Source organism: Oryzias latipes, chromosome 4 (assembly GCF_053564925.1).
Source record: "Oryzias latipes strain Hd-rR chromosome 4, Olatipes_Hd-rR_3.1".
NCBI lineage: Eukaryota > Metazoa > Chordata > Actinopteri > Beloniformes > Adrianichthyidae > Oryzias > Oryzias latipes.
In genome coordinates, this window is record NC_136240.1 from 17,148,834 (window position 1) to 17,165,103 (window position 16,270).

At 38.8% G+C, this 16,270-nt stretch overlaps 2 protein-coding genes across 5 annotated transcripts; both read right to left on the reverse strand.

The window, feature by feature from the left end:
* Nucleotides 1–3,300: 3,300 nt before the first annotated feature.
* Nucleotides 3,301–7,762, reverse strand: plvapb (plasmalemma vesicle associated protein b). Its single transcript, XM_023954277.2, has 9 exons — nt 7,302–7,762; nt 6,897–7,061; nt 6,723–6,810; nt 6,127–6,328; nt 5,812–6,031; nt 4,577–4,726; nt 4,376–4,495; nt 4,097–4,210; nt 3,301–3,633 (listed from the first exon to the last, which is right to left on the reverse strand). Exons 1-9 carry the CDS (start codon nt 7,506–7,508, stop codon nt 3,625–3,627), a joined length of 1,275 nt encoding a protein of 424 aa, XP_023810045.1. The 5' UTR covers nt 7,509–7,762; the 3' UTR covers nt 3,301–3,624.
* Nucleotides 7,763–10,734: 2,972 nt separating this feature from the next.
* On the reverse strand, nt 10,735–15,903 carry babam1 (BRISC and BRCA1 A complex member 1). Of its 4 annotated transcripts, none has more exons than XM_023954280.2 (9): nt 15,769–15,903; nt 13,295–13,741; nt 13,132–13,190; nt 12,929–13,049; nt 12,784–12,862; nt 12,652–12,676; nt 12,416–12,545; nt 12,187–12,273; nt 10,735–11,296 (listed from the first exon to the last, which is right to left on the reverse strand). In XM_023954280.2, the coding sequence occupies exons 2-9, from the start codon at nt 13,724–13,726 to the stop codon at nt 11,096–11,098; spliced, it is 1,134 nt and encodes a 377-aa protein (XP_023810048.1). In that variant the 5' UTR covers nt 13,727–13,741; nt 15,769–15,903; the 3' UTR covers nt 10,735–11,095. The 4 variants fall into 4 exon arrangements, with proteins under 4 accessions (XP_023810048.1, XP_023810047.1, XP_023810046.1 ...); XM_023954279.2 differs by having other exon boundaries at nt 15,335–15,893; XM_023954278.2 differs by lacking the exon at nt 15,769–15,903 and adding an exon at nt 15,043–15,476.
* Nucleotides 15,904–16,270: the final 367 nt, after the last annotated feature.

Sequence of the window (16,270 nt, forward strand, 5' to 3'; positions counted from 1 at the left end):
CGTTCTAAGTTTTTACAAGCAAAATAAAAAAAAATTATTTGAAGAACATTTTGTAAAAATAACAGTTTGTCACTAATTGTTCTGTAATTCTGCATGAATCAGTAATGGTTACATTTGGAGACGGATGAAGGCCAGACTTGGAGCTGTCTGTCTGCTTCCTGTGGTCTTGATTGGTGGCTGTCTTGAGGCTGAGGCAAGTGGATCAAACCAGTTCCAACCATGGGATTGTGTGTAAGCATTTGGGACTATGCATGGAATCCAAAACACTTTATGTTAAAAAGGATTTCCTGCTAACAGGAGGTAGACAAACTCACATGTGAGCTCACGTTCATCCATGAGCCTGAAAAGTTGTTCTGTTCTGGATCACGGAAAAGAGCTCCAATTGTGTTGATTTTTTCTTTTTCTTCAAAACTGGAAAAATCTGTACACTTGTTCTTGTTTGGTAATTCATTTGTGAATTCTGTGAAGGAATTTCATGAAACTTGGTATAAACAAGGTAAAGGGTCACATTTATTTCTATAGTTTTGTAGTCAGAGGTCCTTCAAATCTGAAAAAAAAATGTTCATAGATTCATACACTATTTCCTAGAAAGTATAAAATAAGTTTAACACTGGAAATGTATAAAAGGGTTATTATTTTGGTTTTAAAACAGATTTTTCTTCATTTGTATTCAGATATTTACAAATGCCATCAATATGTGGCCAATAATGGCAAAATAAATTGCAAATACAGTACAGACCAATGGTTTGGACACACCTTCTCATTCAAAGAGGTTTCTTTATTTTCATGTCTATGAACATTGTAGAGTCACACTGAAGGCATCAAAACTATGAATTAACATGTGAAATTATATACATAACAAAAAAGTGTGAAACAACTGAAAATATGTCTCATCGTAGATAGTAACAACCTTTTGATTTGATTACTGCTTTGCACACTCTTGGAATTCTCTTGATGAGCTTGAAGAGGTAGTCACCTGAAATGGTCTTCCAACAGTCTTGAAGGAGATCCCAGAGACGTTTAGTACTTGTTGGCCCTTTTGCCTTCACTCTGCGGTTCAGCTCACCCCAAACCATCTCAATTGGGTTTAGGTCCGGTGGCCCTGACACAGCCTGGAGGTGTGTTTGGGGTCATTGTTCTGTTGAAAAATAAATGATGATCCAACTAAATGCAAACCGGTTGGAATAGCATGACGCTGCAAGATGCTGTGGTAGCCATGCTGGTTCAGTATACCTTCAATTTTGAATAAATCCCCAACAGTGTCACCAGCAAAGCCCCCCACACCATCACACCTCCTCCTCCATGCTTCACTGTGGAAACCAGGCATGTAGAGTCCATCCGTTCACCTTTTCTTCGTCGCACAAAAACACGGTGGTTGGAACCAAAAATCTCCAATTTGGACTCATCTGACCAAAGCACAGATTTCCACTGGTCTAATGTCCATTCCTTGTGTTCTTTTGCCCAAATAAGTCTCTTCTGCTTGTTTCCTTTCTTTAGCAGTGGTTTCCTAGCAGATATTCTACCATGAAGGCCTGATTCACACAGTCTCCTTTTAACATTTGTTGTAGAGATGTGTTGTGTAGAGATGTGCTGCGAGATGTGTAGAGGTGTGATGCTAGAACTCTGTGTGCCATTGACCTGGTCTCCAATCTGAGGCTGGTGGCTCGGATGAACTTATCCTCCGCAGCAGAGGTGACTTGGTCTTCCTTTCTTGGGGCGGTCCGCCTGTAAGCCAGTTTCTTTGTAGCGCTTGATAGTTTTTGTGACTGCACTTGGGGACACTTTCAAAGTTTTCCTGTTTTTTCAGACCGACTGACCTTCATTTCTTAAAGTAAAGATGGCCACTTGTTTTTCTGTACTTCACTTATTTTTTGTTGCCATTATACAAATTCTAACAGTCTATTCAGTAGGACTATCAGCTGTGTATCCACCTGACTTCTGCACAACACAACTGATGGTCCCAACCCCATTTATAATGCAAGAAATCACACTTATTAACCCTTGTGCTATCTTAGATGACTCCACCCTCACATTGACGTGTTCTCTCTACCACGACAAAGGTGGATAAAGGTGGAAAGATTTCATGTAATCCATGGACACCAGTGAGGTTCACAAATCATTGAAGAAAAAAGGTTCAGCGCACTGTTAATGGGTCTAGATGACCCAACTCCTAATGTTAAAGTGCCTAGGATAGCACAAGGGTTACACCTGACAGGGCACACCTGTGAAGTGAAAAACATTTCAGGTGACTACCCCTTGAAGCTCATCAAGAGAATGCCAAGAGTGTGAAAAGCAGTAATCAAATCAAAAGGTGACTATGAAGTACCTACATATGATTTTCAGTTGCTTCACACTTTTTTGTCAAGTATATAACTCCACATGTGTTAATTCATTGTTTTGATGCCTTCAGTGTGACTCTACAATTTTCATAGTCGTGAAAATAAAGAAAACTCTTTGAATGAGAAGGTGTTTCCAAACCTTTGGTCTGTGTTTCTGATGCAGCAGAAACACAAAATACATAAAAAATTCACATTTATGTATTGGGATCTGTTATAAAGACTATTACTCTGGATCTAAAAACAAGAACTGGAGGCACATTAGAGCTATCAAAATTGTAAAAATCTACCTCAGCTCTGTAAAGGTTTTTAATAAACGTCTGCATTTTAAGATTATGACATAATAGAAATACTGTCATTTCTAATTCATGTCCTCAAGTTTTGTTATTTATAAAAACAATTTCAAATCCAATACTTTCACATGGATTAAGCAAAACTTGTCCTTGATTTAATAAAAAAACTATAAAAAAACTCAGAAATAACTTGAATAGCTTGCAGAAACAGAAATTTACAAATCTTTATGCTAAGTTTGAAACATTAACTCAAAATGTAAAAATAGATTTTTGTGTCGCACATTTTGTACATGGAAAATGTACCTTATGTTCTTCCCAATTTTTTAATTGTTTGCATTGTGTCGAAGTATTTTGGTTCAAAATAGACCCAAAATAACCATGGCAGCTGTTTCCAGTCACACAGCTATACATGCGTTTTACCACAGGCTTCTAAAAGGAAAAGGAAGCCGTAAAGATTAAGGAGAGTTCCTATAATAGCTCTGTTCTTGTAAAATATCCCATAAAAATGAACGTTAGCATCCTCATTCTCACATAGTTCACCAGTTTCTAACCCAGATGAGCTGGACATTTACATTTTATGCTTTTGACCCATGGTTTTCAGGACACCTCATTACTGCAGATGTAAGGATGTTGGTGGTGTACTGGAAATATATGTAAAATGACAGAGAAGATGCTGGTTTTTTGTTTTTATTGAGAGTAAACCTTACATCCAATACACAATAGAGGATGAGTGACACCTGAAAATATTTACATCGTCATCTTAGCCTGAGTTTAAAGATACTTTAAAGACACTTCACAGCTAAACCACAAACACAACAGAAAGGATTTTACAAGCAGAGATGATCCAAAAAATTAATTTACGTTAGTATGGAAGCAAACTATTTACAGGTAGTACTGAGGAGTTTCATACTGGGAAATGTGTTTTGAACGTGTTGCAGGCTGACGTTTGTTTGGTAACAGGCAGATGCGGAAAGTGGGCGGACGACTGGTTTATTTTAACCCACCTGAAAGACAAAGCATTGACAAAAGTTACATAATAATCATGTTTCTGACATCAATGTTTTGACAATATTACAAAAAGTCAGTTTGGAATGTGTTATTTTGGGCTGTCAGGAAGGAACATTGCTCACAATGTTACCTCACAAGTTAATATTTCTTCTATTGGGGAGGGTGTTGTTGAATTGGGTGCCAGAAAAGTGTTCATGAAATAATTTGGAAGTGAATTTCTAAGCATGAATTATAATATAACACTCATTCTTTAGCACAAACTAGTCATCAATTTAAGCTTTTGCTATCACTGAGTTTTACTGGTCACTTTACTTTGGCTTGAATGTCACTTTTGCTGATTTGACTGTCTTTGTCTGCTGCCACAGACAAAAAGATTTTCCCCATCGTGGGATTACTAAAGTCTATCTAACCTAATCTGAATTAAGCGTTAAGGCTTTCTGATGATTGTTTAAATCTTACTGTGGGAGTTTTGTTGATGCCATATCCCTGGTTACCACTGAAGGAGAAGTTTGCAGGAGGTTGCCCACCCGTCTGTGCAGCTCCGTTAGGGACACCAGTTCTAGAAGGAACCCCCTGCAAAGCAAAAGGATGTTATGTTTTCAGCTTTTCTGACTCTGACAACTTTCTACATCTAAAAAAATGTAATCTGTTATTCTTCTGATCAATCCTTCCTGTCATAGTCTTGGTGGTTTGAACCAATTTCCTTTGGTCATTTTGACTGCATGCATGCACTTGTACCTTGCTGTTCGACAGCCTCGTCTGCAGATCCAGAATCTCTCTGTCTTTCAGGGCCACCTTCTCCTCTTGGAGTTTCTTCTGCTCTCTCAGTTGATTTTGCTCAATCAGTAATTTCTCCACCTAACAAATTGTACATTAGTTTTAAACAACTGCAGTCTACAATCAAAAGAAAAAAATAATGTGCCTTCAAACACTATGAACCTGGTCATCATGAGCCTTTTGCTTGAGTTCTAACTCCCTGGTTGCCATGGTGATTGCATCTTTCTTCTTATCCTCACACTGCTGCAACTCAGTGGACAAATGTCTGCTCAGCACCTCTTTCTGACTGGACAGGGCTTGAATCTCAGCCACCTACAAGAAAAACAAAGATAAAAAAGTAATACATTTCTTTATAAAGGAGGCTTTCACACCTTTAGAATCTGCAGCAGGAAGCTAGAGGTGCAGTGTTCACGTCTAATCGAACTCTATAAGTCTGAATGATGCATTCACTTTCCTCTGCGTCACTGATAAGAGAATGCAGTGCAGCTGATGTGATGCTGTTATCTGTTCAGGAAATTCCTGGAAAGGATTGTTCACATAATTGTAGTTTCAAAAGAAACGTGTGGTCAAAACGGCAAAATATGGCCACAGTTTTTACTTTAGATTGTGTTGGAAAACTTTTTAAGTGAGGCTTGACTCTCGTGGTAGGCATTATGCATAAAAGTTAGTGTTTAAATTTAAGTACTTGTAACTTCTAATATTTATAAGTGTTAAGGAGCATGTCCAACTGAGCTCCTTGCACAGATAAGAATAAATGTTCTTTAACTTACACTTCAGTTACCAAACAGCTATGTTTGCCACTAGAGGAAAACTATTTGATTAATTCCTTTAGTAGAAGATGTCATTGTTAGTTTATTGCTCCTTTGTTGGTGAAAATACGGTTTTGCTGACAGTTGAGCTCTTTTATCAGCTGAGCCACATGCTTCACCTCTGCTTTGACCCCCAGCTCACCTCTCAGGACGTGTGTCTCTTTAGCGAGATTCAACAGGAACGATGTTGTGATTACACTTCCTCGCACCAATAAATGGCTTCCCCTCTCACTTGCTTTATGAAAAATGATTCAAGGTGCATTTATGAAGGGCAGAAGTGTGACCTCTGATTTAGAAAAAAAATTACACATTTGTCTAAAACCACTTTTTAGTATAAAATGAATTTCAAATCTATTGCTTTTTTCTTCAATACAACTAATTAGCTTTTATAGTTAGATGAATAGTGACAAAAGGTTATTACCCAGGTCACACACAAGAAGACTATTTACTTTATATTTTTCCATTACTTGAAGTTGATCCTGTTTTGATTCTGGAATACTTCCTGGTCATGTGGATTCCAATTAAAAGATGTTTCTTTCTCCACAGGGTTCACCCCCACACACACACAAATGTTTTGCATTCCCAAACCTTCTTGCCGACATTGTCCAGATACATCTGGAACTTGTTCTCGACATCTCTGGACAGGTTTGTGCAGCTGCTTTTAATCTTTTCCATTTCCAACCGCTGGCTTTCACAGGTGAGGTGGAAGGTCTGATGGTGGGGAAACAGACCGTTGATCCGATCCAGGAAATCCCTGGTCACTGTCTGGATCCCGTCCAGAGAACTTGCAAAGTCCTCTTTGCACTTCCTAGTTAAAAGGGTGTGAAAGAAAAACTTGTGAATGTAGGTCACGTATGCATTTTGGCTCTCGGATGGCAATGAATAAAGCCAACTTGATGATACCTGGTGTACTCGTTGAGCTGCTCCTTCAGGAGGGTGTTGTCTTTTCGCAGCCTGATGGCCTCCTGGAGTTGTAGGTCCCTGTCCCTGAGGGCGTTGTCTCTCTCCTGACTCAGATACTGAACAGCCTGAGTGAAGTTTGAGTTTATGAGGTCTATCTTAGCGTTCTGCTGATTGATAATGCTCTGCAGAGACTTCAATTCATCTGCAGAATTCAGAGGAAAACTGTCAGTACAGGTAAACCAAGCAAATGTCATCATGCACCACTAAATCAGTTTATTATACTTATCGATATACCACAATTTGTGAATGCAACACAAATTTAAACTATTACATGTTAAAGCTAGACAACTGGTATGAGGAGCTTGCTCAAATTGACAAAAAATCTTAACTTTAGTCACGTCTTCTTCTGATCTTATGATTAAACTTCATATATGATCACTCCCACTTTCGGTTTCAGAGATGTTGTCTTTATAATTACAAGTAAAGAAGAATTGAACTTGATGATATTATCTTTTCTTGCTCTTATCTGTTGAAGTTTAAAATGTAAAGTGGACACATTTTTTTCATATTAAAGTGTTTTTTTATGTGACTCTTACTGTTAGAATTGACTGAAGGAGTATGGTTGGGCACAATTGGACATCGTTGCTGCGGGGTCTTTGTAAGGGCGGATCTCTCACAGGAAAGCTTTAAATACAGAAAAAATATTGTGTTGTAAATGCGTCATAACACAGTGAAAGTGCACATTTTCCTGATTTATGATGGCCACTCACAAGTCTCCCTCTGAGGAACTGTTCTGTCCTGTTCAGCCTCTCAATTTCCTTCACCAAAGCGGCTTTCTCAGCTGTGCAAGCTCTCAGCTGACTTCCCAGCTCGCCTTTCTCTTTTCTCAGATTCACATTATTGTCACTCAGCTTGTTGAATCCCAGCTCCAGCTCCTTTACAACACACAGAGCATCATCAGCATCTCTGTATCTCTGCATTCCCCCTCAAACCAAAGTTATAAGCCATATTAGATTTTCCTGCATTTAATCCAGGGACAATTATTCTATTTAAAGTGGTTTTTACACAAAGGAGATCATTTTTGCTGAAGAAGTTTTTGTCCCAATAGAAATATCATTAAAAATTAATGTGGCATGAACTAAATACCGGTAGCTAAACTGAATGAAACCACAGACCTGGACCCTCTTCTCTTCTGCAGACTTCTCTGGTTGTCCGTAAATGAGGAAGAGCACCAGGCTGACAATAATGAGTGACTGGATGAGAGATGAAAAGAAGAAAACGATCCTCATGTAGTAGCTGCAGCTCTTTCCTTTGGTTTTGCGCAGGGGCTCCCTTGCCTCAAACGGGCCCAGTTTGGCCCGGGGGTAGCTAGAGCTGTACATGGCAGGTGGAGGAGAAATGGCTGCAGCTGATTTTCAATAAGCTCAGCAGAAAAGTTATGGCAAAAAAATGTTTTAAAAAATCCACAAGGATGACTGTCAGATATTTTCTGCAGCACAGAGGCAGAGTCTCTTTGTTTCGGATGAAAGAAGGAAAAAAAATGTTACTCCTCAATTTTTCTAAATTTGTGCTCCAATGATGGACATTTTCAGTCAGAAATGGTGACCCTGTGATGTGTGAAAGGGCTTGTGTTTATAAAGGGTGCTGGAGGCTGACTTCCAGTCCATCCTGGCCCTCCCCTCTACTCCCTGACACAGTACCACCTCCTAATGCAGAAGTTCAGAAATTTTCCATTTTTTGTCAGTTTTTTCCTTTTGTCTGCTGTGTTTTCCAATCAAAGTTGTCCAAGTTTCTTGTGAATTTGACTTCAAACTAAAAGGAGCAGACTGTGAGAGTGAACGGATGCCTCACTCAAAGGGATTTTAAACAAGTTACAAAACAAACAAAATTCTACTGGTAGACAGTTTTTAGTTAAAAATAACACATTTGAGATAATATTCTACAATTACTTCCTACTTAATTGCAAAGTTTTAGTTTCCCTGATCTTATTTATTAATTGCAATTGAATCGGTTAGTTCAAAAGGGGCCCAAGTCCACAATTTTTCAAAATAGAGATATTACATGTTCAATGGTCTTCAAGGGAAAAGCTATCTGATTACGTTAAAAAACGTCCCAAGTCTGTTGTAATGTATTGACTATGCTTGACATTTAAATTCATTACTGCAAATTCCTGCACTTGGGCCTCTCTTGCATGGGTTTTGCTTTATCCCATAGATGGCAGCACTAGTTATCCAATATGGCAGCGCCGGTGTTTAATTCAAGAAGGGCCTAAGTCCAGAGACTTTAGTTTGCTAGTCCTCTGAAATTATAAAAGTGAGGTGCCTCATATTATAGCATTTGTAAGCTATGAACTGGTGCTAAATCTGGGTAAAGTATTAATCATTTGGTGCAGCCTCCCTTTAAGGTATGCATTTAAGATCATTTCCTGGAAAAAAAAAAACTCTTGGACTTGGGCCCCTTTTGAACTAACCGACCCATTTTTTAAACTAAATTTGTAAAATCATGATAGCATCCTTTATTTCTTATCGTTTGTGCTGCAATGGTGATTTAAAAACATACATTCAGGTTGATGGCTTCACTCAGGATCTCATTTGGGATTATCAATATTATTTACATAAACTGCCCTAAGTCCATTCTGATGATCTGTGCCTTTGCAAAAATGTCTAAAAAAATCTTTAATAAAAAACCAAAGTGGAGGAACACAGAATTGCTTGAAGACGTGAGATGAAGGACAATCTGGCTTCACATCAAAGCATTTATAAGGATATGGCTAATTTAGGTGCATATGAATGAAAAAAAACTTTAAAATACTGCATTTGCTGTCATTATGGGGTCTTTTAGTTAAATAATGTCTAATAAAAAATTATCAAAACATCCTTGTGATAAACTGATGTACTTGCAGATGAAAACAAGTGATGCTGAAATCTTTTAAGTGGAAAAACTTCTATGTTTGTGTTTGTAAAGATTTCTTATTTTCTCAGACCCATCAGTAATGGGGTTTTGGACCTGAGACTGGGTCTTGAGTTGCACTAAAATTTCGCATGCAGACTTTACTTACAATTTCATGTAAGCCTTGTGCTATCCTAGGCACTTTAACATTGGGAGTTGGGTCATCTAGACCGACTAGACAGTGCACTGAACCTTTTTTCTTCAATGATTTGTGATCTTCACTGGTGTCCATGGATTACATGAAATCTTTATCCACCTTTGTCATGGTAGGAAGAACACCTCAATCTAAGGGTGGGGTCATCTAAGATAGCATTAGGGTTAGTTATACTTACTTTATAGCTTCGGAGCACTGCAGTAAGCAGGGGCACATACTTTTGCCCTAACTGTTATTGTGGCCCCCACAACGTATTTATGATAGACTGATGACAATTTGTGATTTTTTTTTTAGTTTTTATTTAATTTTGAAGTTTGGGACTTGATGTGGCTTGCAAAAAGGGTCTTGTGAAAATCTCTTACATGCTGGAAGAGTAGTGACCAAAACAAATTAACCTCATCAAAAAACTATTTTTTTTCCTACTAAACACTTTTAGTTTACAGTTTTTATTTTTTTTTCCTATACTGTTGGAGTATAACTAAGAAAATAAAACCCATCAATATATTATGGAACTAAGCATCATCTCGCACAATAATAAATCTACTTTGCTGAATAATATTAATCCTTATCGTCATTGAGCTCCTTCATCAGCAAATACAATGAATCAGGTCATATAGATTGCATTTTGTGACACATTAGACTTGATGACTGAAACGACATTGGATAGTTTGTTACTTTCCACTCCTATAGATGAGATGTATCAGGAAAAAAAAAACATTTGCAACCAGCACCACCTTTAAATAGAGGGCCACCTTTAAATATACTCCGTTTTGAAATTCCCCAGTGGTGCTTGAACAATGTTCAACATAGGGAGTAAAGCAGAAAATGCCAAATAGTAACAGAAAAAAGTTCTCCACCACATCCTGTCTGGTGGAGGTACGGAAAGGAGTCATGGCAGTGAAGGACTGAGAGGATGAAAACAATAGGGACCTGTCATTCCTCAGGAATGAGGGAATAACAAATTCGCCCTACAACGCAGAGACTCAGGGTCCCCCCCTCTACTGTTATCTCTGATGACGTGAGGACCGGGGGGGACTGCTGGGGAAGGGTGTGAAAGGGTAAAGGTCCTCTGAGCTTGGGGCTTTCCTGCTCCCCCATTGTCTCCCTGACAACCCGACCTCATTTGAAAATAGCTGACTTATAAAGTAATGTTGGAGTGACAGAAGAAAGAAGGGGTCAGGAGCGAGACATCAGATAAGATCTGGAAGCAGGAGCCTAGAAGGTAGAAGAATGGCACCTTCAAAGATAACCAACCAGACAGGAAGTTGTCTTTACCAGTGAAGTAATATTCATTATTTATATGATATGTCGTTTATTACATGATGTTTGCTCTGCAAATAAGGAACAACAACTGTAACCTGTAAGAAAGAATCATACCAGCTGTTGTAAAGCTAAAACTTTCAACTAAAGTTGGTAGAAGATTCAAAACAAAACTTGGATCCTCAGGAGGGAATTTGCTGCCACCTCCTGACAAAACCCCTCAGAACACATCAAACACTCAGTCATCACATTTTCCATTGCTTGTTTTAATACTCAGAAACATAAAAAAAAGTGTCTGTACATTGGGTTTAGTGCAGCTAGACTGCTGGGGAACCACCCACAGGTCACCATCGAGGAGAAGCTTCAACAGGTACATTCTTTCACTGTCTGTGACTCAATGTCCAAAAATGAAACAAACCCTCATAAAACAAACAGGCAGGAAGGAAATGTGAAAAGGTAACCAAGGGGAAAGTTAAAAATAAAAGAATGTAATCAGGATCGTATCTATACAAGTATTAGAAGTGATTCATTTGATGAAAAAAGGCCTTTAATAAAAAAAAAAAAGAAAACTAAAAAGTGTGTGTATGTTTTTGCACTTGTCCCTTTTTAGACCGTGGCTTCAGTATCCTCGGGGTCATCGTCCTCCAACAGGCTGTAGGACGCATGACTCTGGAAAGGTCTCTGTAAAGGGTGAGCCAGCAGTTTGGCCATGCAATTGTGCAGCTCTATGGCAGGTCCGCTGAGTGAAACCTCATAGCGATAACACGTGCCCTTTGAGTCCAGGTTACAGAAGGAGGAGTAGTTGTCCTGGAGAAACAAGACATGTTGAGTGAGTCAAAGACAACTGTAACTGATAAAAGTTTCCTGAATTTTGAGAGATTTCAGAAAATAAAATTAATAAATGCTGGTAATAAAAAAAGGTAAATTTGTTTTGTTTATTTGAAACAAACACATGACCCATGTTTGCAATAAAAATAATCAGTCCATTGCCCAAGTCAGGGGTCTGACTTTTTTTCTAAAAAAATTGGCCATTAAGCCAATTATTTATAACAAGTAGCGTTAAATACTTACAACACTGTAATTTTGACAAGGGTAATTTTTTCTATAAATATCTTTTTTTTTTACTTTGTCGGCAGCACATCCAAGTTTCTTTCAAAATAAAATGCACCCTGTGTCAAAATAAAATCCTCCTGCTTTATTTTAATAAGTTGAATTCCTTTTCTCCTTTTACTTTTGAATTTGAACATGACAAAATGAGTGTAAAATCTAGTATTTATTTTTTTATATTCTATATTTATATAAGCATTTACATACTAGTCTGACCACTGCTTTAAGTGAATTGTCATATTAAAAGCTGTCATGCTCACTCAAATCTACAAAATAAAATACAAGTGGAAGCCCAGGCACAAAGGACGATTGCAGGACGAAGCAACAGACTGAGGAGCAGTGCAAGCATCCAGACAGGAAGTCTTTGTACAAAAGAGTGGTATTAAAGAAGAGAACCAATTTGATTTTCAAAATAAAAGACTACATGTGAAGTAACAGAGCTCTGGCAAAGTATTTGAAGCTGCTGCACTTCTGGGACATAGCAGTGAAAGGAAAACTGTTCTGTATGTGCTGCAAACCATGGCCGTGTGCTTTGAGTGTGGGCTTTACTGTAAAACAGAACAGAGTTCAAATCTTTGAGCTCCACTCACCCTCCAGCTGGTCTCCTCGCTTTGTTCATCCACCCCGTTGTGTAAATAGACCACGTCGAAGAAAAAATAAGGAGACTGCAGCATTTTCTGGAGCAAAACACAAGAAAATGTAAATGACAAAAACACAGCCCTCACTAACACCAAATTACTTCTCAATAAGGCGACTTTTCACTCAGGAGCTTTGAAAAAAAAGAATATTTCTGCAGATGAACTAGAATGTGTTACGTACACTGACGGCTTCGGGGAGGTTGAGCTGTAGTGGCCCCGCATGTCGACTGTAGATGAGCAGAGTCCGCACAACATACGGCGGTGGAATGGTCTGAACATTTTCCACCAACGGCAACTCGATCTTCTGACGACTGAAGAGGCACACAGACAGCACAAATATTGGAGATGAAACATCTTGCTTCTACTGTATGTGCTCATGTAAAAAAATGTAGCAGGATTTTGTCTCTGGTTACTTACATGACATTGAGGAGATCTTCTAGGTCTAAAAATCAACAGTAAAGGATAAAACTGCACACAAAAAAATCAAATTTACTATTTTGTCAACTAAAATAACTTTTTCTAAATAATTTGAATAAGCAGAAAGGATACTGAAGGACTCGCACACATTGGTCTCCAGGTCGTACAGACAACTGCAAAGCTCTCTGGGATCAGAGGTGAAGCCTGACAGCTGAGAAACAAACTCATTATATTTAACATCATGAAAACCCCATGTATTAATGTTTACTGTGCTCACCCAGAGGGCATCATCATTGATGACGACAAGTGCAAATTCATGTCGTTTGTCAATCTTATGTTTTGTTCTCACAAACATCTCGATCATCTTCTGTGATATGTTCAAAGCGTTTGTTTTAGATCTAAATGTAAAGAAATTCAAATCAAGCACAGATATAAAACACAGAAGCATAAGCAGTAAAGACGTGAAAAATGATCAAATACCCATTAAAAGACTCCAGCTTTGGTAGGGACATCTCTTCAGAGAGATCTAAACAGATAATCTGCAAAGAGAAAGACAAAACCAGATGAGGAAGGCAATTAGAAAAGTAAATTCAATGTTTAGCTTTTGTGAAACTTCCTCAATGAAAAAAAAAAGACCACCAACCACTTTCTCTGGGCAGTTTGCACGAGGAAGTCTGAGTTGGTACTCGGCAGGTGGAGGGCTGGACATTGTTAGTGCTGGCTGTTGTGGTGGGGGCTTTGGCCTGTCTTTAGCTGAAACAACTGACGTTGACAGTTGTGCTGCAGTGCTGGCCGCTGCTGCCACACCTGAAGCAGCAGGAGCTCCACTCTGAGCTGCAGCCACTGAAACTGTGGTGGTGACCGAGCTGGGAGGACTGTCGCTGGTGGAAGCCTCTCCCTCCCCCTCTACACGGCTACCCACGGCAGACTGGGACATGCTTTGGTTGCCGTTGCCCCCAAGGCTGCCCGTGCTGCTGCGGCGGTCCTCAGCACCCTCGGGGTTGGAGCGTGTCCGGGGTCGAAGCTCAACTGGGCGCTCTTCTCCATCTGCTGGGCCTGGCTCTGGTGTCTCCATGGATACACGGGAATGCTGAAAAAAATAGGGGAAGTACTTATATTGATCAAGTAACAGACAGATGTGATAATCCTAAAGATCTCTAAATGAAATAGGTTAATTTACCCTACATTAAATCCATTCAAACTCATAGGTTCTAGTTTTTCAAAAGACATGAAATATGATCAGAATCTAAAAAAATTAAAACTGCTATTGTTGCTTTAATCTTTGAGGGAGCACTACCGCGGTGACGTTAGTTTTAGGTTGGCTATTCAACAGACATTCAGCGCGAATTTCCAGTGGGGTCTCTTAGGGGCCGTCAACAAATTAACAAGTGCATGAGATGGAGAAGATTTTAGATCAAACCCGGGACTAAATGCTTTGCAAAAATAAAATAAAGTACAATGAAACATTTCCTCATGTTGTGTCTAAACATTTTTATTTATTTTGCAATGTTTTAATGAGAGGTTTTGCAATAGTAGATGCTCAATATTTTACTTAGAATTTTTCTTTGAAGTAAGCAGTCTGCTTTTTTTCAATAGCTTCCAAACCATGTGACCTTATGATTGCAAATATATGCCAAATTATGGCTCCAACATACACCACAAACATTTTATGGGAATTTTTATATTAAAATTCCGAAGGTTTGCATATGAAATCTGGTAATTTTTTGCAATAGCTCCCAAACCACCTGACCCAAAAAGATGACACCTATGCTGAATTATGGTATTGACACCCCCACATCAGACACACCACTTTATTTTGCAATTGTAGCTGATGCAAAATATATATGAATTTTTCTATTAAAATTCCAGAAGTTTGCATATGAATTACATATTTTTTTCGATAGCTCCCAAACCACATGACCCAAAGAGATGAAACCTATTGCAAAATAAAGTGATGTGTCTGATGTGGGTACGTGCCACAATTCGTCATAGGTTTCATGTCTTTGGGTTAGGTGGTTTGGGAGCTATTGAAAAAATGACCACATTTCATATATAAAACCTCTTAGAATTTCCAACCTAAAACTGCGTCACCGCAGTGGGAGCACTTCCTTCTAAGATATCTACATACCATCCATTCCGATCATAAAGTAAACTAAAGTACTGCAAACATGCGCAAAACAGTACAACACCGGTAGCTTTGCACGATCAGTGAGCGATTCTTGGCAAATTCACACGTATAATTTTGTGATTCAACAACAAACCCTTTCGTGATATGGTCCACTGTCTTAATAAAGCGTCAAAGTTGAACAAAGTAGCAAACAAACGCCTCTGAGAAGAAACACCAACTTTACCTGTTAGCTGTAGCTAGCTTTAACAAAAATAACTCATTACCATAGACTCGTTGCATGTTGTAGAAATAATCTTCCACTTTCGGCTTCTCCCATCAGGGGTCGCCACAGCGAACAAGTCGCATGGTAAATTTGGCAATGTTTTACGCCGGATGCCCTTCCTGACGCAACCTTCTCAAACCGGGCTTGGAACCGGCAGAGGTAGAGAAGGGAACAGGGAGCAGCCCGGAGTCGAACCCAGGTTTCACGGATGGAAGGCGCCGCAAACCAGCACGAGCTAAACTGGCTCCTCATGTTGTAGAAATAATATACATGACAAAAAAAAATAGACTCACCGGACTATTGATTATAACTCGCTCACGAATCGTGTATCACAACAACGCATTTGAAGTCATAAGGAACCAAACGAGCAGCTAGTTTGTTTTGAACCGGTGTAGGTACCATAACCGTTCGGTCTGTAACTTCCGTTTGGGGTCCTGGGACTAATGCTGACGTGTCAGATAGTGATTGGTCTGGACAAAATACGATACAACCATAAAATAAAATTTTATGAAGTCTGTTGTAAACAAACGTGCCTTTATTATTCTTATAATTTTTATTAAATGCATGTTCGCTTAAAGTGTTTTTAATCCGTGCGCCCACTGCTTTATTATTGGCAGAACGGACCCGGAAGAACAACATTTAGCCGGCTGAACTTAAACTGGAATTACACGCGGATTGCAAAGAACATTTTTAGACACAATTTATGAGGGAAATAACTTTAGGTTACCAAAGGGAACGTGAAAGGAAAAATTGTGGAGCCCAAGCAGATCTCGACGCTACGTAGTTTGTCCAAGTCGAGTTAGCGAAGTGTGACGTTATCTTCGAAAGGACCCCGAACGGAAGTTCCAGGCCGAACGGTTATTTTTTTTTTATTTTTTTAAACAAACTTTATTGTACATTTTTCAATTTACAGACATTCATAGTCACTTACTTGCACAATAAACAATTGTTAATATCAAACACACATATAAGACTGAAAAAACGAAAAATAGTAATATTTTTAACAATGTGTGTGCCTTTTTTGGCCGAACGGTTATGGTACCTACACCGGCAAGATCCTAATCGGAAGTGATACAACCCGGAAGCGAAATGTATTGTGGGTGTTGAAGTTTAATATCGATGTGGAAAATGTGTTTCATGTGATGTTAACCCGTAGACGCTGTTTCTGTGGTTCATTCTAATGAAAAAATAAATATAGTCATAATATAAACTAATAAAATATAAATATG